The sequence below is a fragment of the Gallus gallus genome, chromosome 8 (genome assembly GCF_016699485.2).
Source record: "Gallus gallus isolate bGalGal1 chromosome 8, bGalGal1.mat.broiler.GRCg7b, whole genome shotgun sequence".
Taxonomy (NCBI): Eukaryota; Metazoa; Chordata; class Aves; order Galliformes; family Phasianidae; genus Gallus; species Gallus gallus.
Window position 1 is genome coordinate 6,438,663 of NC_052539.1, and position 23,208 is coordinate 6,461,870.

At 46.5% G+C, this 23,208-nt stretch overlaps 2 protein-coding genes and 1 long non-coding RNA gene across 25 annotated transcripts in view; 1 reads left to right on the top strand and 2 right to left on the bottom strand.

Annotated features, from left to right (window-relative positions):
• The window catches only part of LOC121111400, a 35,911-nt gene extending 25,247 nt beyond the window's left edge, over positions 1–10,664 (top strand). The window contains exons 3-5 of one of the 5 annotated variants that reach the window (XR_005861890.2): positions 1,007–2,665; positions 4,303–4,379; positions 4,489–10,664. This is a non-coding gene — a long non-coding RNA (uncharacterized LOC121111400). Of the gene's footprint in view, positions 1–1,006 lie in introns of all 5 variants that reach the window. The other 4 variants (XR_005861889.2, XR_005861888.2, XR_005861887.2 and 1 more) reach the window with 4 other exon arrangements.
• RALGPS2 (Ral GEF with PH domain and SH3 binding motif 2) overlaps positions 1–14,456 on the bottom strand; it is a 149,617-nt gene extending 135,161 nt beyond the window's left edge. The window contains exon 1 of the mRNA XM_046944389.1: positions 9,252–14,456. The gene's annotated coding sequence lies outside the window, so the exon portion shown is untranslated. The remainder of the gene's footprint in view (positions 1–9,251) is intronic.
• The window catches only part of SYNGAP1 (synaptic Ras GTPase activating protein 1), a 153,945-nt gene continuing 140,858 nt past the window's right edge, over positions 10,122–23,208 (bottom strand). For 13 of the 19 annotated variants that reach the window (XM_015290513.3, XM_015290520.4, XM_015290515.4 and 10 more), the window contains 5 exons: positions 20,175–20,309; positions 18,953–19,155; positions 18,369–18,456; positions 16,968–16,998; positions 10,122–14,972 (listed from right to left, as the gene is read on the bottom strand). In XM_015290513.3, the coding sequence (XP_015145999.2) occupies positions 14,830–14,972; positions 16,968–16,998; positions 18,369–18,456; positions 18,953–19,155; positions 20,175–20,309 (600 nt within the window). In that variant the 3' untranslated portion in view covers positions 10,122–14,829. The remainder of the gene's footprint in view (positions 14,973–16,967; positions 16,999–18,368; positions 18,457–18,952; positions 19,156–20,174; positions 20,310–23,208) is intronic. The other 6 variants (XM_015290514.4, XM_004943250.5, XM_004943246.5 and 3 more) reach the window with 3 other exon arrangements.

Genomic DNA, 23,208 nt, shown 5'->3' on the forward strand with positions numbered 1-23,208 from the left:
ATCAATTCTGAGAGAAAGAAAACATGAGAGCATTTTCTGCATGTTAATCAAATGTCTGGAGCATACTGTGGGCGAAGCCAGCAGCAGCTCTGACAAAGCGTGACCCCATTCTCCCTCAATCTGAGCCCACCTCCATACTTTTTGAGAAGTGTTCTTGGTGGCTTAGGACTGTCTTATCAATTTAGAGCATTTTTATAATGCAGGAATTTTATTTCTTAAATGGAAAGTGTGTATTTACACTTGATATAGGGAAAGCAAAACCTATTAGAAATACGGCAGGAAAATTTCTAAGAAAAGGGATTGTTTTTACAGTCAGATTATCTTTTCTTCTTTTTCCCCACATTTCCCTTTTCTATGTCATAAAGCCAAGCCAGAAGATGATAAATATTTTGTCTTCTGTTCTTGTCTGTAGCCCAGGCCCTTTGTTTCTGGCCTTTGATTAAATCATAGAATGGTTTGGGTTGGAAGGGACCTTTAAGATCATCTAGTTCCAACACCCGTGCTATAGACAGGAACACCTCCCACCAGACCAGGTTGCTCGCAGTCCCATCCAGCCTGACCTTGAATGCTTCCAGAGAAGGAGTATCCACAACCTCACTGGGCAACCTGTTCCAGTGTTTCACCACCCTCACAGTAAAGACTTTCTTCCTAATATCTAGTCTAAATCTACCCTCTTCCAGCCTAAAACCATTTCCCCTTGTTCTATCACTACCTGCCCTTATAAAAAGTCCCTCCCCAGCTTTCCTGTAGGCCCCTTTAGGTACTGGAAGGCTGCTATAAGGTGTCCTTGGAGCCTTCTGTTCTCCAGGCTGAAGAGCCCCAGCTCTCTCGGCCTATCCCCATAGGGAAGGTGCTCCAGCTCTCTGAGCATCTTCGTGACCCTCCTCTGGACCTGCTCCATGTCCTTCTTGTGTTGGGGGATCTTGGCCAAATCTTGGCCAAATCCAGCTTGATGACACAGCTCCAAATACTTCCTTTAATAATCACTTTTTTTTTTTTTTTTTAGGTAGAAAAAGAAATTCATAGCCCATCACCTTCCAACGATGACCAAACCCACAGTTCATATTTCTCTTAAGTTCCACCAGGTTGATTAAGCCCTGGATAAAACAGGTATCAAGCTGCCAAACACGTTACTATTAGGCCACAACAAACAAGCAAGAAAGAAAAGCAGGCTGTTACCAAAGACAGCAGTAAAGCTGAGGAGCAGAAATGCTTTTGAGATATTTTCATGAAACATTAACCTTCAAACATAATTACTGAAATTGCACTTGAAGGCTACACTGCTGGGGAGCATTGCGGTAAAACTGGCCTGCAGGGCAAGAACGTGGCAGGTAAACAAAAGTAGTATCTGTGCAGAGATAATGGGACACAGGTCAAAGCATTAAAAGTGTAGCTTTAGGGGATGGAGGTGCTGTTACCGACAGGAGATTTTCCCACTTTCTACATACCAGCAGAGGTGATGGTGACTTGTCTGACATTGCATGAACAGTAATCTTTGAAGACAGCCAATACTGTATCATAAGCTGAGCATAAAACTGATACAGTCCCCACGAAGATTGTAATTTTGAAACCATTTTATTATTTGAAAAAAGTTATGAAGCTACATTTACACTGGGAAGTTGAACATTTACATTTTGCCTTGGGTAAAAGGAACAAACGTCTCAGCCTTTCCAAGATTTCTGCCCTATTTTGCAGATTCGTGAATTAAGAGCAAACAAAAGGTAATCATTCAAAATCTTCCGTGGTTATAGGCTCTCTATATCTTGCCTGAATTATCTGTAGAATACAGAGGCTGAGACTGTGCACGGTAAAAATGTGGCAAGGGAAAAAGACAGGACAATGGCTGTTGTTTCCAGATCACTGCATTACTCAGTGTGATACCCATCACAATCAGAGCACCACTTCTGGAAATAAACCTTGGACCAGGCCACAGCTTCTATCACAGAAAGACATTAGGTTGTAGCTGGGATGACTGGGAATACAGATGCAGCACAGAGCCAATGAAGGAGTCAGGAAATACTGACTTGCTGTGCAGCACTGGGCAGGTCATGTTGCCTTCTTGACTCAGTTTCTCCCACTATAAAACAGAAACAATGAAGCTTGTTAAAGCTCCTTCCAGCTTACCAGTGAATACTTCTCTCTGGAAATGGGAAGACTACATAAACAGACAGAAATGCTTTTATTGTTTTAGAGAGAACATTATAGCTTTCTCTTTCTATTGAATTAAATGCAACTGGGACTTCAGCTCATTATGGCTGAAGCTCTGTGCCAGACTGCAAGGACCCTTTGGATTTGTCCACATCATCTCAGAAATCTTCATGCTCTGATGACTATAATGATTTTGTGCCTTATAGCCACTAATGCTTCAGTCAGAGCTCAGCTCCAGGGATTTGATAGCACTATTGTCACTTGCATTCACCTCTGCAAGGGGCTCTTCTGACCCCAGAGATGTGCACATCAGGAAAGAGGCTGGTAGGAAAGGCTGGGAATCAGGAAAGCGCACATCTTACCTAATTTCTCACCATTGCAGTTTGCAGAATGCATTAATGAGCAAGTTTTGCTACTACTGATTTTCTGTTCCTGGCAAAGTGGGTGCATCAGGAGAGAGACAGTGAATAAAGCGAAGTCCTACGTGGAAGGCATTATGTTGTAGCTCAGCATGATGGTAAGCCCCGACAAAGCCTCTGCTGGGAACATACTTTTGAAATCTCCAGATGCAGATAAACTTAATTCAGGATTTAATTAGGATTGTTTCTGACACGCTTACCCAGTACACACTTTGGATTGAGCTGCAGAAGCCAATCTTCACAGGACGGTGCACTGTAACTCACTGAAATAAGCTGATGACCATCCCCAAGACAATTAGCACCCTCCAAGATATTGCCCAAGTTGGCACAAAAACAATCTCTTTTCAAGCCTTGTTTCCAGTGAGCAAACAACTCAGCCCACGTGACAACACAGCTCCCATTCTTCTTAGCATTTCTATTCATTTTAATCATGTGGGAGAAGCTACATTACCTGATAGGGTTTACAGGTTACTTCCATCCCTGCAAAGGAGATGCAAATTGCTCAGTGTTCCCATGGCTCCAGAAAGGTTTGCATGGTTGCAAACAGAACAACACTGATTGCTAAGCCCACTGTTTGTCTAGCTGATAGGCCAAGGCAGATTCCATCAAGCATTTCTATGCAGTGAATTACAACACGCAAGCCCAATTAGATTCTTCCTTCCATATTTACTTTTAATGGTTTCCTTCCTTTTCCCCACTTGAACCATTGTTCTTTTCATCCCAGACTTTAAAGTAACTCAGTTAACTTTGCAAGATATTCCGGGCCTCGTGTGTTTGAAGATGGCTCCCAAATTAGCACGTATGCTGTTTGTACTGAGGTCAAAAGAAACATCAAACAAGACTGCAGAACTGCAGATCACGTTTCAGCACAATCAACTACTTCCCTTTTCAGACAGACTCTTACCTTGCAATCTGGGAGAATCTTCTGATCTCTGTTTTAGCAATAGCATTCCAGGTTATCCCATATTTGTCCAAAGCTCTGCTAGATAGATCTACTGCATCTCCCTTACATGGAAAGACCCCAACTTCCTAACAAGAGATGTAGCCACCCCCTGTCCACAGAAACAGTTTTTACTGAGAGTCTCAATGTTTGATCCTTAACTTGTTTGTTGGGCTGGAAATGTGCCACAGGAAATGAGGATACGTGTAAAAGAACACAATAAACCTTCAGAAATACTGTGCCTGGAGGCTACAGACTTGAGCATTACCATCTATTCTACCCCTCAAGTCTTGAAAACTTTTTTCCTGAGTTCCAAAGGCCCACTACAAGGAGGTAGGCTGCACTCCTGGAGCAAATTCTGTTACACTTGTTGGTCAGCTGTCCAGCCCCACAAGCGTGCCTATGCCACAGAGCAGCTATTTCATCCATTTTCCAGTTTTCAGTGCTGCTCAGAATCACTCCTTGCTGATATGAAGCAGAGATTAAAGACTCCTGATGCTTTCCTTGCTGCCTGTAGCAGCGCAGTGTTTTATTGCACCTCGATTCTGTCTGAACTTCAGGACTGGGAATGTGATCTTCTGTGGCTATCACTTTCCTTCATCTCCAAAGAGCAAGAAAATTTTTCTTCTTCGTAAGATACCTCCTCTGGCTTTTTCTTACGCTTTATTCCTCTTTTTGAGAAGATCCAGTAACAAGTTTTTGTATTTGTTCATTTTGAAATGTATCACTTAGAATCTACATTCCTTTGCATCTTTTGCCTAGCAGTTCACCATCTTCCATTTCCCTTATTTGTAGGATATCTCCTCAAACATCATTAGAGAGCTTGGGAGTAGATTTCAAGCTGGAGGAAAGGAGGCCAGTTTGGGTATCAGGTATGTGTTGATTCCCAGAGCCTGAGTCTTGCCCAAATTCAGAACAAATGAAAAACACAACATTATATGGCAGCTGTATGACAGCCTAACAGCTTATCCTTCCCCACAGCTCCTACTAGATGGACTTTTCAACTAAAGCCTTCTGCTGCCATGGGCTTACTTTGCTCTCCATGCGAGCAAGGACTGAAAATCCCAGCATGGTTTGTCCAACTTAGGACTCATCCATGTCGAAATGAGGAAAGCCAGTTACTGTTGCTGTGCATGCACTCTTCATTTTAAGCTATTTATTTACAACATCTGTATAGCTATTAATCACTAGCTATTTTTCCTAATAAATATCAATTCTATGAGATAAAAGATTTCTAGACTAGCTGAGTGAGAGGATTGCTACTCAGTAAGTCAGCATCTGCTTTGTCTGCTTTCTGTGTTCCCAGCACTTCAGTGAGACATAAATTAGTGGACAACTTGTGTGGGAAGTCTATGTGGACTGTGTCACAGTGACATATCTTGATACTGTCAAAGAGAGGATGGGAGTAAATTAGCAGAAATGGCCTGAGGCTTTCAGGAAAGATGAGCATTACTGACAGCAATTCCTAGCATACTGCACTGCAAATGTTTTCCCTGAACCAGCTTGCTGATAACACTTGTACTCCTGTAGCTTCTGCACAAGTGTATTTACCCAAGATACTCAACATACCTGTTTTTCATGCTGATAAGGGAGCAGTGGTTAAAGAAACACTTGTAGCAACGGGCATGTTCCTGTCATGAGTAGGATTCATTTATCAAATTCATTCAAAACTCATTCTAAGAGGAGCCCTTTGGATAGATGTGGCTCTTCTAAGCCAAAAAAATAAAATAAAAAAAAAAGCAGTTGGAACCTGGAAAAATCAGAGAAGAACAGCCACAAAGCCTGGTACCAGTACAGCGTGTACTCAGTCAGTCATTATTTAAGTATTTAGAGACCAAAACTAAAAGAAACACTGTGGAAGCTGTGTGCAGAGTCTTAGTGATGATAATGCCAACCCTCCCAAGGAGGAACCACAGCTAGGCTGAAATCATAGCTCCAAGATTTTCTCCCTCCAGATGCTGGAGTGACCTTTCCCTTGAGAAGGGCAGCCAGCTTGCCATGAACTGCACCGGAGCCAGCTGTAAGTAGGGCAGATGTAACACCGTTGGACTCCTCCACGTTCACAATCAGCTGATGTGAGACCTCCAAGCTGCCATTTGGATGAGTCCACCAGAGCTGCCCTCACCACCAAGCACATCCTGCCTGTGACCACAGTCATCTGCAACCATCTTACTGGATGGTATGAAATCCTCATTGTCAATATAAAATCTCAAACTATTTCATTGCACCCCGCTTTGTGTTGGTGGGGTCAGAACCCAAAGTACTGATCTGCTGACAGCCTGATAATCCCACAGCCAGCCCTACCACCTTTATGCCAAATTAGGAATCACATAATTGAAGCAAAAGCCATTTTAATTGTTTAGGATAAGAAAAAGGCTAAAAAAGGAAAAAAAAACCAAAAAACCCCAAAGCAGAAGGGCATGTATGAGAGAATGACATAAATCCCACAGGCTTGTCCCAGTTAGAGAGAATAAATCGGTATCAGCATAGTAACACAGTGGCTCCTCTGGGTGCAGTCTCATTTCTATTCTTGCCTTTGAAAATCCTGTTTGTTACCCACAAGCAAAGCCATGCCTGGAGCTGGGACTGCCACCCAGCTTCTTCTAGGAATGACTGTAATTTACATTCAGGCTCTCAGCAATTAGTGGCTAATGAGATAACTTCAGTAGCTTCTAACTTCACTTGAAAAACCAACGCCAACATTATAACCTTAAATGGCTTTTAACCCAGGATTTCTCATCTCTGGGATAACTGATGCTCTCTCCTCACGCTGATACATCTTAGCAGCAAACACGGGAGCTCTGCTAACACTCAGCTTGTGTCACTAACCAGAACAGGAAATGCTTTGCATACAGGTGGGAGCATTAATGTTTGTGATATTATGCTAACTCCCTAGGGGACAGTCATTATGGCAAAAAAAAAAAAACACAATCTAGCCCTTCAGGAAAATTTCCTGGCAGCTGTTAGACCACCAACGCATTGGCAGAAGCCTCATAAAAACACGTCAGCAGTGATTGAACAGAGCATTCCTGTGCACGCAATAGTGAATGGCGAAAGGGACGCCGCACACTGCCTCCTCAGCCCTTCTATCTCCCCATTTTAGGAAGGCAGCTTACTCCAGCATCACAGTTGTCAAGTCAGCAGTTGGGGCAGATGGACTTTCCTTTTTCAGCTCCGTATTTTGCCAAAGCCACGATCCGGAATCTGCCCACAGGGAATGGATTTCTTTCAAGAAAAGAAAAAAGCCCACAAAAAGCCAACCGTGCTATTGAGGGAGTAGCAATTTCTCTGCCCTTCAATCAACCCCGAAAGAGATGCTGCATGCTTTATCAGATTTCCTAGCTTTATTGGTTGCTGTCGCAATGACTTTCTAAACACAGTCCTGTAAAGCACAGATCTTGGCATAGCAGGGAACTACCATTCACAGTTTCCCAGTGATGGAGAAAAATCTGAAAGACAGCGCTTCACTTAACCCCAGTTATGAGAGTTGCGATCGGATCTGAGTTCTACCACAATTCGTGAGCCTAAGAAACACCCAGCAACATAAAACAGCCATTTGTGGTGGTTTCTGGTGCTAGCAGGAAAAAGGATACCAGTTCTCCTCTTTCACTGCCTTCCCTTCAGGGGAGTCCTGAAAAGAGTCCTTTGAAAGAGCTAAAGGAACCGGCACACGCTGAGATTTTACTGGAGAGCAAAGCTTTGAACACTGAACAGGGACTGTTCAACCACACGTGAGACAAAGGGAAAAAGGCATGCCTGTTTGTAGGCACGAGTTTATGTGCACTGTGGGGCCAAAGGGGATGGCGCAGGTGCCCCCAGGTATCCCAGTGAAGTTGGAAGCATAAGTTAATTCCCTGACAAATGAGAACTGAAATCCACCCATCACCTTTAAAAAGCCTTTACAAAGCAGCTTTTTTACTGGACGTTCCTGGCTAGTGTCACCTGTAAGGACAATTCCTCCTTACGGAGACAATGCTGGCTCTGCAAATTGACTTTATGCACAGAAATCTGCTGCTGCATGTGCACGGGGTGTCACAGCCCAGCCAGCTGCTGGGCAGGGGAGCAGTGCCCGCGGCTCCAGCTGGAAGGCTCACCCTCTAAGAAAGAGAGAAAACAGCAGCCAGCAAATGTCCCCTCCTTCCCCTAGCACTGCGTTCCAGATCAGGAGATGTCACGAGCTGTGTAACTCTCAGTAATTGTTTGATTACATCCATTAGTGTTATCTGTTTGTAAATACAGTGGGTCCGTAATTCCAAAAATTGATTTTATCCCATGTGATTCTAAAGACTGGGAGAATATAAAAGAGTAGTGGGTTTAGGGAGGCAAAACATCCCTCCCATCAACATAACAGCTGCTCCTACAGTAACAATGCACGAACTGCTTTCAGGTAGGGTCCAGGATGAATAAATGCAGCTACCACTTCGCTGTAGCTCTTCCTCCTTCACTGCATGCAGGATTTCCTCCTTGCCAAGCAAATAAGAACTGCTCTCAACATCTGTACCCTGCTGCAAGCAGAAGCCTGGAGAGGCTCTGTACAGCTCATGTTTCATTCCGCATTAGCTTCTGCCATCATCTGTCATTCTTCACTGACAGTGCCAACACCAGGCATTTGTCCCTCAAGGTCCCTTTCTCTCCATTATTAAGGTGACTGCCCTTAGGGTCATACAACAAAGCCAGAAGAAGCTTAGAGGTGTGGAGAACCTCTATCCTGAGGGCCCTGCTCCTGCCAGCTACACTGGAGCCTGCTGTATGGATAGTAATTTCTCTCCTTCAACCAAAGCTGCTCTGCTGTTGAGCTGGGCTGACTCAGCATACTGGAAAGTGGGTTCAGGTCCACAGAACTCACATTTCCAGTTGTATCAGCAGATTACATGTTCCCATGGAGCTCAGTACAGACAAGGTATTCATACTTCTGCAAGAAGAACTGAGGGGAGCCAGGCTTCATGTCTACGAGCAAGCTATTTGATCCACCTCTAAGAGCAAAAAGCAGGAATTTAATACACCTTCTGGAGACATTGAGGACATTTAATCTGTGGGACTAGGAGAAAGGTGAAGGACAGCAATGCGAGATGGCTTGTAGTAAGAGCAAGGACTCTCTTCTCATGAGACTAATTATCTCAGTGTAAGCAAATTGGTATTCCACCTGCTAATGGATTTGAACAGCAGCTGCTGCTTACTTAAAGCAGCAGCACACATTCTTGCACATAGGAAATCATCATCAAAGGTTTCACACTCGCATCCTTCAGGCAGGAGGAGGCTTAGGGGGGAGCTTCTCCAAAAGAATCTCCCAACTGGAGCAGGTGAACTACAGGAATGCTGCAGAACCCCACACACGTTGTCCAGAACATCTAGAAATGAGTGAAGAATTTGCACAATTAAAGGAGTTTTGCACAGGGGAAGTACAGAGTACATCCAAGGCAAAGCAGAATCTAACTCACACAGAAGGATGTAACGCTTCTCTCAGCTGCTTTGGGACAGACACAGAAAAGCCTGGGCTTCCTATAGCTTTGACTGTGTTCTCCTACTGCCATCCCAACTCTTTGCACAGTGCTCCTGCTCTCCTTCAGCGTCCTCCCCCTGCTTCACCCCGCACACCCTCATGCTGCCTCTTCCCTCCTCCTAGTCCCGCACCTTTCCCTGCTCATCCCTCTCCCAGTTAGATTTTCAGCTCCCCCATCCCAAAACCACGACAGTAAGCACAGTACTGAATGACAGCCCCACATCAGGTCTGCATCCCATCTTACCCCTTGTCTCACCAGCCTCTGTTTGCCTGTCCACTTCTTGGCAGCTGGGCCTGCCTTCCCCTGTGGGCACTGCTTGGAACTGCCACGGGAAAGCAGGAAACTCCTGGGTGAGCACTGACAACACAGACAGGACACGGGTGTGGGAATTTACAGATGCATCTCTTTCAGTGATGTTGTTTGTGCTGCCCTGGTGCCCAGAAGCATCGGGCACCCTCCGCTGGGGTTCTGTACCGACATGCAGGAGACAACCCTTGGCATGAAAAACAGCCTAAGCAAGAACAAGGCAGAACACGCAGGGAACTCGAACGGAACAAAGCGCAGGGCCAGGGCGGAGGTAGACAGGAGCAGATAGAAGTTGGCTGTGTGCATTTTGCAGGCTGCAGAGCTATGGGAAAACAGAACAGCATGTAAAAAAAAAAAACCATTAAAAAATATTAGCAATAATAGATTTGCAGATTTTACATTCAATGATGGTCTTTTTTTCCCTCTTACTGTAACAAAACCTCACATACAAATGAAAGGATAAATCCAGCACCCGACGTGAACCTGTGACTAAACATTCCCCTGTGTGTCTGCAGCTTTGGGCTGGCACACGACAACCTGGAAAACAGGAACTGAGCAAGAAAAGAAATTGGGCTGATCACATTCACATTGCCAGCAGGAGGGGCAGGAACACGTTAATTAATCCCAGGTAACTCTTTCCACTGCCTCCCATTGCACACGAAAACCCCGTGCCCCAGAGAAGCAGAGCGATTCTCCACGTCTCCACAGCCCGTCGCTCTCTCCCTCCACAGCAGCAGCTGCCTCCTGGCAGTGGGTGGCACACAAAGAGCACAACTTGAAAGCAGCACATGTCTACCGAGTCCAAACTGTTTAAAGTTAAAGTTTATTTGTATTCTTTGTAGGAATATCAATAAAAGACCTCAAATGTATCTATATCTGTACATATTACAAGAACCTTCAAAAATTATTCACAGAACAAAAATAAATCTTCTTTAGAACAAACCCAGGCAATGAAATGCAGAAATGGATCTCAGAGACCAAACAGTCCAGTGCTACTAGCATAAAAATACGGCTTGAAAAAACAAGTTTATTACTTCTTAAGGTGTACTTCGTCAAAATAAAAAATAAATTATTTAGAGCTATCGTTGCAAAACAGTTCTGTGTAACAACACTCTTATTAAGGCCCTTGAGACAGAAAATCTATTTTTACAGGTAGGATTCCTGGCAGCCATGACCTGCAATGACAAGCTCTCTCTCCTGGGAGCCAGCTGACTGTAGAGAAGGAGACACCTAAGAGCATCAGCCCAAATTTAACCCTTTTGCTCGGTCATGCTCAGCTGGATACCTGTGGCTGACCACACGAATGCAAGATTTTATTATTATTTACATGTAATGATTCGACTCGGACAGGACTCGTTCTCCAGAAACAACACAGACATGTTTGCAGAACACAGGCAGAATTCACACACACGCGGCCATCTGAGCACACAGACACGGCTGGCACACTCCACAGGCACTGCTGTAAAACCGACCGACTTCCATCACTGACCCTGCAGATGCAGTTAAAAGCTGGTGGTTAAAGAAAGCATTAAAACATGAAATTAATATATGGTGTAAAAACAAGCCTAAGCCAACCCAAAGCAATTGCAAGAACAGAGAGTAAAATCCATTTCTCTGATGGATGGATACAGAATTTATGACTGATGCCCTTCATATTCTCTAACTAGAAAGCGTACACATCCCCTTCCATGCTGCTCTGGATCTCCTGCTTAGAGTTATTCCACAGCAAATGAAAGCTGGAAAAAGTGGAGCTGTGTGAATCTGTGCTTTGACACACAGCTGCCCATTTCCAACGCGCCAGGGATATCACAGCTGGTCCTTCTGGATGTGAAATCTGCCTATTTCCCCTACAAAAAGGTGAGAACTCCTTGAGCTGCAAAGAATGGGCATTCACAGGACACACCTCACGGCTGTGCTTGCTCTGTTGTGAGCGGCTCTGTGGTCTGGAAGTGTCCTAGGACAGCACTGAGTGATGGGGCCAGCGAGGACTGAGATGGGGAGCTTTCCTGCCTCACACCTACAAATACAGGAGCATTACTCTGACAGGTTATTACATTTGATTACTTCAGCTGTTTCTAAATGACAGCAGCAGTTGCTCGCAATAGCATTAGCACAGCCTGATCTATTTGCTGGCTGTATGAACCACAGTCTATGACGCTTATCATCACATTTTTCCACTGTTTACCTTCTCACTTGTTGCTGCAGAGACCCATTGGCTGTTAGTCTTAGAAAGAATGAGATGGGGCCCAGCTGAGGTTCTTGTTCCAAAAGAGATAGAGCTTTTGGCTGCCACGTGGTTCAGTATGACTTGAATTTTATCAGACTGGACAGAACAGAAGCTGGCATTTTCACATATTGTCAGCTTAAAGTAGCTTAAAATTTCTCTAGAAAGCTGCTTGGTGACAAACCAGGAGAGACAGCTGCCTGCAGAACTCAGAAACACAACATTTTGTACTGCAGCTCATCAATTTTAGTCTTGCAGCACTGTGAGTCCACAACCTTCACCCCCCTTTCGGGTCAACGGGCAGCTTCTCCTCTGTACAAGGAGACAGAGGAGTACATTTTGCACTTTGGGGTAGAAATTGAAATAGAAGAGATGCAGCTGGCCTAGCAACAAGCTGTGAGGATGATACCACGGGTCACATTCTTTCAGAACAGCAGCTCTTCCCAGCCTATAAGCTTAAGAAATGCACATGAGAAGGTACATTATTCAGAATGATACATCCCAAACAGCTCATGTATCAACAGGTATTATTTCCCCTCTAAAGAAATCAGGACTAAAATGTTGCCCCTATTGCGTTACTCTGCAGAAACCAAAGTGGACTCCTTGGAGTCTGTAGCACTGAACCATACAGTCCAGGAAGCAATTGCTGATGGAAGACTGGAAAGCTGGGGAGTTGTGCTGCAATGGATTTCTCAAATCCATGTTAGGTAAATGCTGTCAGAATGACATACCTGCTTCTGCCTTGCTCTAGTCAACGCATTCACATGACTTCTTGCCCCTGTGGTCTGCACTGCATGTTAAATGAGCAATACACATGCCCACCTGCAAAGGGTACTTTTGGGAACAAACTTCCCAGGATGCAGCACGCAGCAAAGGGGAGGTGCAAATCACTCACAAATACTCAACTGAGAAAGGGGTTGCTCTTGTAAAAGAGCTACTCACAAGACACTGGATGGAGTGCCTATGGCTGTGATGCATAAAGGAGGAAGGAAAGGAGAAAGAATGGACGGGCACACTTGGAGGATCAAATCAGAGTCAGTGGTGACCCACAGCAGGAAGACAATTCTGACAGTACTGAAAAGAAATCATTACTGAGCACCAAGAAGCAGGCAAGGATGCTGCTGGGCCTGTAGGACCAAGTCACATTTGGCAGCCAGAGAGAGGCTTTGACTGCAAAGAGCAGAGCACTGAGGATAAATCCCAACTCACTGCAGACAGGTCTCCTTCAGATGTAAGTGACAGCAGTTTCCTTCCTAGAGTGCAGGAGATGTGGTCTCTGTATGTACCCATGGTTAGAAATGTAACATACTTGTCTGATGGTGTTCAACTTAAGCATCTCAACTCACCATAACCAAGGTGGAACAGTTAACGTTCTGTGTTACAAACTGAAGTTTGCCCACAGAGATGAATTCGTTTGCAAACAACAAACAAACTCCACAACAGACACTGAATTTGGAGCCTCAGTATTGCCAGTCCTCCATGTTCAGGGTAACACGGGCCTGTCTCAAGCAGTTACGGAACTGGCTTAGAAACCTCTACATCTTTTAATGTAGTACAGTTCTAGAGATTCATTAACTGAGGCCCGGAAGGATAATCAGCTCTGACCTCCTCCTTGTCCCAGACTACACAATTTCAGGCAGGTACCCCCACATTCATCTCATTGGCTTGTTCCTTTTTGCTTGACAACCCAGGGCACCCCTGTGGGGTTCCAACATCAACTCTTCCAATTTGCAGAACTTGTTGGAATGGTAAATAACACACGTTATTAAGTATACCCATCTAATTCAAAGACTGCTGTTGCAAAAATGGCATTTACCTTCAGAGGTTAGGGGCTACAAACGTCTATCAACAAGTGGAAGCGAGGAGTCGCACACCACTTGACTTCAGAATCTTTAGAAGGGCCTCCAACTGAGTATTGGGGTGTATGATGAAATCATGAGAACTGACAATACTGCACCACTGGTTGTTCATCTTTTACCAGCTGACAATCTGCCACGAGAAGGTCACTTTGTACTTGCAATGATAAACACACCGACACACAGCCTGGATATAGGCTTCCATGAAATGCAACTGAAAGTAATTAGAGATGAAAGCTAAGTCAGAATTCCTTAGGAAAAATAAGAGTGTAAAGAACTTCAGAACAAAAACCCTTAAGCATATCCAGAGAAAGGCAAATTCCAGTGGCAATGGAAGCTCTTGCCTTTATGTGGAACTAAACTGGCTAAGCTGGTGGCTGAAACAGTGAAAGTGAACAGGACAGAGCTGAAGAAATCTGCCAGGAGAACTGAAGTTTTGCATACAGAATATTCTAGTGGCCGGGCACGGGTGCCCTTTGGTTAGCCCTTTCCTCAGAACACTGACCTGAGTGCTCCTGATGGAGTGTTCAGGGTGTCACTGCATGGTGCACAAAGTAAAGACTGGATTGAAATAATAATTAAAAAAAAAAAAAAAGAAAAAAAAAAGTATTTACAGGTCTGTAAATTCCCAAAACAGAAAATACAAACTGCGTTACAACGGGGGGGAGAAAGAATCCTACCTTGAAAACTGCAGATTCCCTCTGTCTGTTTGCTGGGAAGCTCGACTGGGTGCAAATGCAAGGAGACAAGATCACTGCTCCAACATTCTACCTTGCTCAGAATTTTGCTGGAATCCCACCAGAGGCAGGTACAGGAGCCAGCAAGAGCTAATTGTCTTGCTAAAACGTTTGCTATTGAGTTGGCATTCGGATAAAGGACAAGTAGAGAAGAGAGGGATAAAATCAGCAGATGAGTTTTGTTACAGAGTTCATTTCGCTGCTATTTCACTCCACTCGTGCACTTGCATCGGTCAGCCTGATATATACAGCTGCTATCTAATGTAACCCACAGCTCAGCTCTCTCACCCACAACACACATGCACTCACACTCCCCTCTTCCTTCTCCAAGGACTGCAGTGCTTTCAACGAGAGGAAAAAAAAAATAATAAAAATAGCAATAATTAAAAAAAATCTACAGTATTCACTTCCTTTTGGTATATTACATCGGCGTCTTCTGTACATGGCCCAGAGCTCCCTCTATTTACACAGCGATATGGAAGGACTTGTTCTCGGGAGCCCGATTCTCCTGGCCTCGAGTGGGGAATTAAAGCCCACCGTTCAGAGTTCTCTCTTGTTTCCTTTTTATTAGCAGCAACATGTAAACCTGGCGGGGAAGGGGGGCCGTCGGTGGGGTTTCTGCAGTCCGCTCCCTCCTGCCCTTCTCCTGGGAAGATGGCCGGCAGCGTCTGCCCAGTTAGCAGCTGCTGTTTTTGAATTCACCATTCTCCGTGATGGAAAGCTTGGTGGGGTTGGTGGGGGAGATGCCATTGCGGACTTGCATGCTGTAGCGCTCCTTCACCTGCGTCAGGGCACTCATCAGCCGCGTGTTGGCAGAGTCCAGGGACACGATCCGCTTCTCCTGCAACAGACAGCCCACAGCGTCAGAGCTCCTTCACAAACGAACCGCCTTTGCCCCACAACCTGCGTTACGGGCACTGCCAGGACCCGGGGCCGAGACAACACCTCCAGATGATTTCTAGGCCGAGGCAGCTCAGCTAACATTCTGTGGTACGATGGGATGTCTGCCTCTTTCTGTTTTCTTGGGGTGGCGCGGCCTCATGGGCTGTGCCCGTCGGGCCCTCCTGGCCTTTGGCGTGATGGAGGTGATGGTGAGTCGGAGTTACGTGGTGAGCTCTCTCCAGACAGCCTCCAGCCGAGGCAGATGGAAATGCAGCGTTTTGCCATGGAAGGGGGAGGAGGGGGGGCACGGGTGCTGGCGTTAATAACAATAGCCAATATTTCCTCTTAACGTGTTAGAAAAAACAGAAACAGGCAGCAGAAAACAAAAGTGGTGGTTTCATCTGGCAGAGAAAAGTGCAGGTGGTATCTAATGGCCATCGTCTCCGTATTTGGGATGGAGTGTGCTCAGAATAAACCGATGGTATGTTGGAAATTAAATGGGAGGAAAAAAAAAAAAAAGCAAATGATGGCAGCCTGCAGTCATCAGCAGGAGTGAGGGTGCAGCAGCAACACAGAGAAGCAGCCAAAAGCTACAACTAAGGGGTTACTTGAGGTGAAGGAGAAAGAGGGCAGTGTGGGTGGAGGGGGAGATGCCATGGACAGAACACAAAGAACAAACACTGAACACACACTGCTCCTAGACCCATTCCAGCTCGGAGCGGCTCCCGGGCTCTACTCAATCCTGGGTTCCCACAGCCCAGTTTTGGTTCTTCCAGCCTCCACTTTTAGCAAGAGGAGTTGCAGAGCTAAAGGACACGTGGTGAATTTATCATAAGAAAACCTAAGAAGCCATCAGCAAAACCCAGCCTCGTAACAACTAGATTATATGCAGTGGGATACAGCACTGAAGGGTCAAGCTAAAGAGCTGCTGGTGCGATTAGAAATGGCAGTTCTCATCTTTTCCAAAAAATAACTTAAGAAATGCAGCCACAGAGATGGCAGCAGGCCCACACGCTCTCCATGCTATCAGCTGACTGTGCTTCTCACTCTGAGGAGGAAAAATGACCAGCTTACTCAAATGAAAAAAGTAGCGTGTAGGAACTCTTCTCTGTCCAGCCCGCTGAGAAACAAAATGGAAGGAAAACGATGTACAGGAGGCACAAACATTACGGGACGGTTCAGGCAATGAGGAGACGTGGGTGCTACAGACAGCCCCTTGGCATTCCCATCCCAGCACAGTGGCTGCGCGGCACTGCTGTAATCGTGCCTGCTCTTCTCAAGGGGCCTCCCCACAGGGGGAAATGGTTGGGTGCAAAAACAAAGCAGGATGTAACTGCTGCTTACACCGCAGCCCTGCAGAGACCAATCTCTGCGCTGCAGAGCAAATGGAGGAGGCAGAAGGCAACACACAGGAAGGCAGGCTGCAGCCCACCCCAGCACCCCGCTGCTGCCCGAGCTGGGAGCAATGGCCATGGAGGAGATGAGGGCCTTAACCTCTCCCCCATGCCAAAATAAATCCTGAATTGTGGTCTGAATGGTGAAAGAACCAACTGCCTTTGCAGCCATGTGCTCTTCAGCAAGTTAAAGCTCCTCCTCCTCGGACTAAATTTCCAATATGTATATATTCCAGTAAGCACCTGGAATATGTACTTCAAAACTAAAATTTCTTCCCCAGGAGTGTCTTTACAGATTGTTAAAAGTGAAAGGCTGGTGATTTTCTGGCACTGGTGAGTGCTCTCTGTACCAGTCTGCAGGCTGCTGGCAACCTACGCCTGGGAAATGAGCTCGGTCAGTAGAGGCGTCCTCTCACCCGAAGGAAAACACGACCTCTCCAACACATCTAACATGCAGGAATTGGGCACAGGGAGTGGGAGGAGCTGGAATGGGTAGGAGGTCAGTGCACCGGGCCAGGACTGGGTGCTGCTCAGCTAGAGAACTGATTGGGTTTACTTGCCTGTTTGAATTATCTCATTCCCATTAATGACCTGTAATTCAACACAGCGAAGATGTCACTTGCAATAGCAACTGGGCTAGTACCCTTTGCAGCTCCAAGGAGAGTGCTGCCAGACCTCCCCTGCTCAGTGGGGGCTCTCAGTCAGCCTGGAGGGCCTCAGGCACCGCTGTGCACAGCAGGCACTGCCCAGAGCTGGTGTGAACAGTGCTGAGGACAGGGCTGTCCTTGTGCTTTGGGTTGTGTCGGGTGCTGCACCTGAACGCAAGGCTGAAGAGCAAATCCTGACAGGCATCTCGTGGCCAATTAAGCACAAGAAACCCAGGTTTCCCTGCAGCAACCTCTCTTCAAACGGATGGGATAAGCCAGGTCCCAACTCCATTCCACAAACCGCATGATAGAGAACTCTTCTTGTCTAATCCCTGCTGGATCCCTGTGCCAGGGGAATCACAGACTAAGAAAAAAATCTTCCAGATGTGACTTAGATGGATTGCTACGCTCGTCAGCAAACACGTGGGCTCCTCTGGTGGGCCTGTTCTGAATCTAGCTTTAAAAGCATTCACGCGAGGGAAACGACTTCCTGCAACAATTGGGGTTATTCCTGAAATAAGGCAATTTTGAAAGGCCATCTGTTCATAAACTTATAGTTGAGACTACTGAAAAACCCAGGAGCAGGAAAGACATCCTCCAAACACAACGTGGCAGGCAGATACCAAACCAGCCTCGGGTTCTGTTGGACAAGCTTTGCTCTCTGGGATCAGCACAGACACAGCAGAAAAGCTGAAATGATCCCACACGATACACCCACATGCATTGCCCACGAGGCCCCGCTTCCCAAAGCTAACTCGTGTCGACTGAGACAAGCACTGCACTCTGTGGCAGAGGGGGCATTTCTCCAAGACTGACGCAGACAGTCGGATGGGGTGAAATGCCACATATGGGGTTACGTTGGGCAATGCTCCATGGCAAGCATTCTCTTGTCTTCACAGGAACATTCAAAGCCGTGCTTTTAGCTTGCATAGCCGAGATGCATGCACATGGCAATCCAACTATGCTGGTATGAAGCACAGCTTCTCCAGAGTTCCCAGGCCCACACTTGGAATGATGTCTACACAATGCACCACTATTCCATTGCCCCCCAGGATCTCATAAAGCAGAAAAGATTGTGGAGAAAGCAGTCAGTCCTGTGATTTGTTGCCAGCTTTCTCAAAAGCCAGTGTCAGACAGTGCAGTCTGCATTAATTAAAAAACACAGCTCTCCTAGAAGGCAGTAGGTCACATGGGCAACACCATGAGCCAATACTGGCTTGGGAGCTAGATAACAACGCTGGGGCAAGACGATAGGAGAAAATAATGGGTTCTATGCACAGAACACTTAGCTCTTGGGCATCCTGAGCTCCTTACCTGTGCATCAATAATTTTCTGCTTTGCATCGATGACAGCTTGCATCTCTGCATGATCTTTCTTCAGTTCCTCTTCAACTGCCATGAGCCTGATGCACAAAAAGAAGTATAAATTAGGACAATGCAACATTATTCCATAATGTCTGAGGTATTCTGGCCTCTTGGTTTGACTTCTGATTATCCTGGTCTGCAGGAAGAGAATTCTGCTGCACTCTGGAAAGGTTACTTATCCATCTCACGCTCCCAAACGGCCAACCCCAGTACTTGCAAAATGGACATAGCCAAAAACGCAACTGCTCTAGAGAATATAGACTTCAGTACTGATTCCAAACAAAGCAAAGAGACCAGTTTTAGGTACAGCAGCGACTAGCATTACAAACTCCTGAATCTATTCCTCCACTCTCTTGGCAACTGAGGCAAGTTTCCATATCCATATCTCAGTTTTTTCACTTCCAAGGCAGGACAGTACCATTCCAGAGACGTCAAACTGTCCATGCAGCTCTACCTTCCTTAGTGTCAAAGGCAGCATAAGGCACACACGGGAGCTTCTTGCCCTACACAGTTCCAAACCCCCCCAAGCCTCACCTGCTGATAATGCTTTTCATCTGGCTGTCCTTCTCCTCCTGTTGCCTGCGCAGTCTCTCCTCGCTGTCCTCCAGCCTGGACTTGTACTCCATCAGCAGCTTCTGCATTTGCTGCTCCTGCACCAGGAGCCGCCGCTCGTACTCCTCCAGCCGGCGGCTCGACACTTTCAAGCGTTCCTTCAGCTTTGCTATCTCTTGTTCGTACTGCAGGCAGGCAGAAAGAAGGGGAGGATCAGACACAAAGGGGAAAGGAAGAGATCAGGTTGTTCTACTTTTCTGCTGCTGTTTCGGGTCGATGTTTTCTTCATTAAGAACACGGCCGTGGAAGAAAATGAAATGACAAGCAAACAGCTGTGGCCAACCACTGACAAAGGAGCATGGAAGCTCCCATTCAGCATTATGCTATTCCCACTCCACAGGATGTCATGCACAATCTAAGCATCAGATGGCTCCGACGTGGCTCCTCGGTCCGGGCTGGTAACATCCCCAGTCACTCCAGACCTGAGGAGTTCCCAGACAGAAGCTGCTAACAGCAGAAATGTGATCAAATGTTGGGCTACTGCAGCGTATATTGCTCACAAGGCTGAAGTTTTGTCCTTTCACTTACTATTGGATAACCATTTCTACATTAGTGCAGAAATACTGTGCCATCTCAATGACAGGTGCCCGCCTCAGGAGGAGCCCAGGACAAAATGTGAATGCTGGTGAATCTGAATCTACTGGTGGACTGCACTTAACCGAGACTTGCACAATCACTTTGCAAATCCTGAGCTATACTCAGTTGGGATTAACAATCATGTTGTTCTTTTTCAAATGGAACGTTGTGATGACTAAAAGACTTCGCAAGCATAAAAAACCAGCGGTATAACGCAGCTATGATGTTGCCATAAAAATAATAACTTGAGCAGGATCTAATGCACTTACGTAGCGTGACTCACGATGCAAGCAAATGCTGAATACCAGCCTGTAATCTATGAGCCCTGAGCTATGTCCACGTGCAGCCACCTGATACACTGCAGTCTGGAAGCGTGCTCATCCACAGCACGGCACTGTGCCTCAGAGTGTGATAGCACGTGCAGCACGAAGCTGTGCCCACACAGCCTGGTTGCTTCTGAAGGTACGACTCTGGCATGGCTGCACCTGTCAGCTGCTCTGCACCCAGCTCTGGGATGGGCAGGACCCGCTGGCACCCCTCGAGTCTGCCCATACAGAATGAAAGGTACCTTCTCAGCATGCTTGGCTTCATCTGGGTTCTGCTCTGTGTCCTCCTCGACCTCCTCGTACTGCCCGTTATTGAGAACCCACGCTGCTGTCCTTTCCACTGGTGACATTGTGGCTGAGTCCACAGGAGACTGGACCTGCAGCAGAGAGACCTGTAAGCATTCTTCAAAGAAATTACACCCAAATCAGTTCTGACACAGTTAATTTGGAGGAGAAAAACGCCCATGGATCTCTCAGCCTCCACATCCCCAAAACCTCTCCTGCAGAGATACTTCATCCTCCCTGAAGTCTCTCTAAAACCAACACACTTGAGAAAACATATCCCTCTTTGTCTAGGCGAGCTTCTCTGGGAAAATTCTCATTTCCAGATCCTATTCACATCCATTTCTCCCCTTTGCCAGACTTTCAGCAGGACCTTCTCAATGTGAGGTTTCCCTCTTGCAGAAAATAGAGCAATGGGCCCTGTGTGCAGCTGGCTCAGGTCAGACAGGCGGGGGCTGTGGAGGGCTGTGGAGCTGCAGGCAGGAATTTGGGTGGGAGACAGCATGGTGGTACTCAGAAGTGCCAAGAGGTGTGCCACGAACACAGGGATGCCTATCAGATTTCCAGGGGTTATTGCAGCATTGCACCCAGCCACAGCCACGAAAGGGACCCAGGGCCAGCAGTGCCTACCAGGAGAGCTGTCCAAGGGAACCTGGAAAGGAAGCTGCAAGAAGAAACCCCAAACTCTCCATCCGGCTGGGGGAAGCTTGGTCGAAATTCCATGCAGTTCTCACGGACAAAGACAAGTTTATAAGGCCAGAAATTAGCATAACTACCCCTGAAAGAGCAACACTGTCTCTGGGTTTTGAGAAATGCGACAGACCAAGTTTTCCCCCATCTGTGGCTTCACTTTGTGCCCAAGCAGACCGCCTCCGGTTGTACAAAGCGAGGGCTGCTCCGTGGCACGGCCATTCAGAAGCCAATGTCTCATGAAGAGCTGTGTGCTTCCAGCAGCCACGTTCAGAGAGCTTATGAAGAGCAGGAGGATGGCGAGCACTCGAGATGCTACAGCTTTGTGATTTACAGGAGGAAAAAAAGAAATGCCTGCTAGGAACCAATTCCCCTCTTTGCTCCCTCCCAGAGGAACACGCTGACATTTCTGTTCCCACCTACCTACTAAATGGAAATGGAAGGCAAAAGCTGACCTCTCCCAGCAAACAAAGGGCCTCGCTCTGCATTCAGAAACAAATGGGACTTGTGGAGAACAGAGTCTAATAATTATAACGCCCACAAAGCTATGCCTGGAAAGAACATGCCCAGCTTCTCTTTTTGCTCTCTCTTTTATTAAATACGAACAGAATTCCACAACACCATTTGCAATTAAAAGGATGCAGTGGAATTTGCATTAAAAGAAAATGTTGGCCGCTCACTTTGGCACACTTCAAGGCACTCCTCAGGGCTGTGGGGAAGGAAAGAACAAATTGAGTTCTCTAAAGCAGGAGCGAGGGCTCCCGTGCACACAGTGCCAACAATTAGCATGGGAAGGAGAGTGGAAGAGTAAGCAGATGCACGTTGCTACACGGGATGGGAAGGAGCCTGCCCTGAAGCCAGGCATAGCTGCAGGTATCGATGCAGCCACGGAGCACACAGATACCTGCAGACACACCGCTTTGATGCTAAACAAGGACAGGTAATGGATTTATTTAGGGCACAGGGAAGTCATTCCTGGCCTGCACATTTCCTACCGCCTCTGCTCTAGGCTCAGCTGTATTCAATGTACTCAACCTGTCACCTAAATGTGAACACACACTCAAAAGAAGGACGCAAACACAAGCACTTCAAACAACGAGTCATCACGTTTCTGCTATTAGCAACTTGGCACAGCAGCCTCTGCTTTGTGATTCAGTGCTTCTGATCTCCTCGCACCTCAGTTCTGGAGCCCTGGCTGCTCTTGGTTCCCAGGCACCAGTTAGACGGTCTTCCTTTAAACTGCACCATTCAGGGGAGTTTGCCAATACAGCTACGGCAGCAGGGACAGCAGCAAAGCCTCCAGAGAGCAGGAGCCTGTGCTGGCAGCAAAGCTCCTATGCCAGCTTTGCCTTAAGAGCCCAAAGCTTCCCCTGCACAACCACGCCTGCAGCAGTGCTTCTGCTCCAGCGGGGGCGTAGCTGCATGGGCAGCACAGCGCAGCCTCTGCAGCTGTGACTTTCTGGAGCTGAACTCCTCCCTCGTGCCTATGTGCAGAGCAGCATCCTTCACAGAAGGTCCTGTGGGACATTAAAATGTCCTTCAAAAGCGGGTCAGGTAAATCAAAGCCCCACGTGTTTACTCCTGCAGCGACCACAGAAGAATACACTTAACCCAAGGAACAGCATAGGTGTTGCCTTGGAGAGCCTCTCCCTGCCTAGCCATAGGCTACAGGACATTCCTAAGGCCAACCATCTTCCCTCTAACCCACAGCTAAGACACTTCCTACACTCACTGCATTGCCAAGCGTTTAGATACTTATTTTTCTCTTTAATATTGCACTGATTTAGCAAATACTTCTCATACACAGCAAATCACAACAGGATTTTTTTTTAAGGTTAAGGAATGCTGGCTTTCTGACAGGAAGATCCTGATTTACAGCTGCCTACCAGCAACTGGTAAAATGCACTGGGAGTTGGAACACATAAACACTCCTTTCCAGAAAGCGTTTGCATTACTCACAGTTTGGGATGATTAATGAAAAAGCAGTATTTATTTGGGGCCAGTGGTAGGTTGGCGCATCACGGTGAAGTGAAGGCCTCTCCACACTGAAGACACCTCTAATTATTTATTATTTTGGCAGCAATTTATTCCGGGATATTCAGCCTTTGTTTATTCCCCTGTTTTTAGGTAGCTGTGCTTTTAAATTAGCACTGCAGGGCAAATGCATTCTCCCCCGGCAATCTGAACCATGGCTTAGAACAAAGCTGCTGCTACTGTATCATGTGGGGAAATGCTCAAGTTCTGTTTCTTCCAGCAGGCGTGCTGCTGCCTGAGTAAATGAACAACATTTCTGTTAAGCTTCTG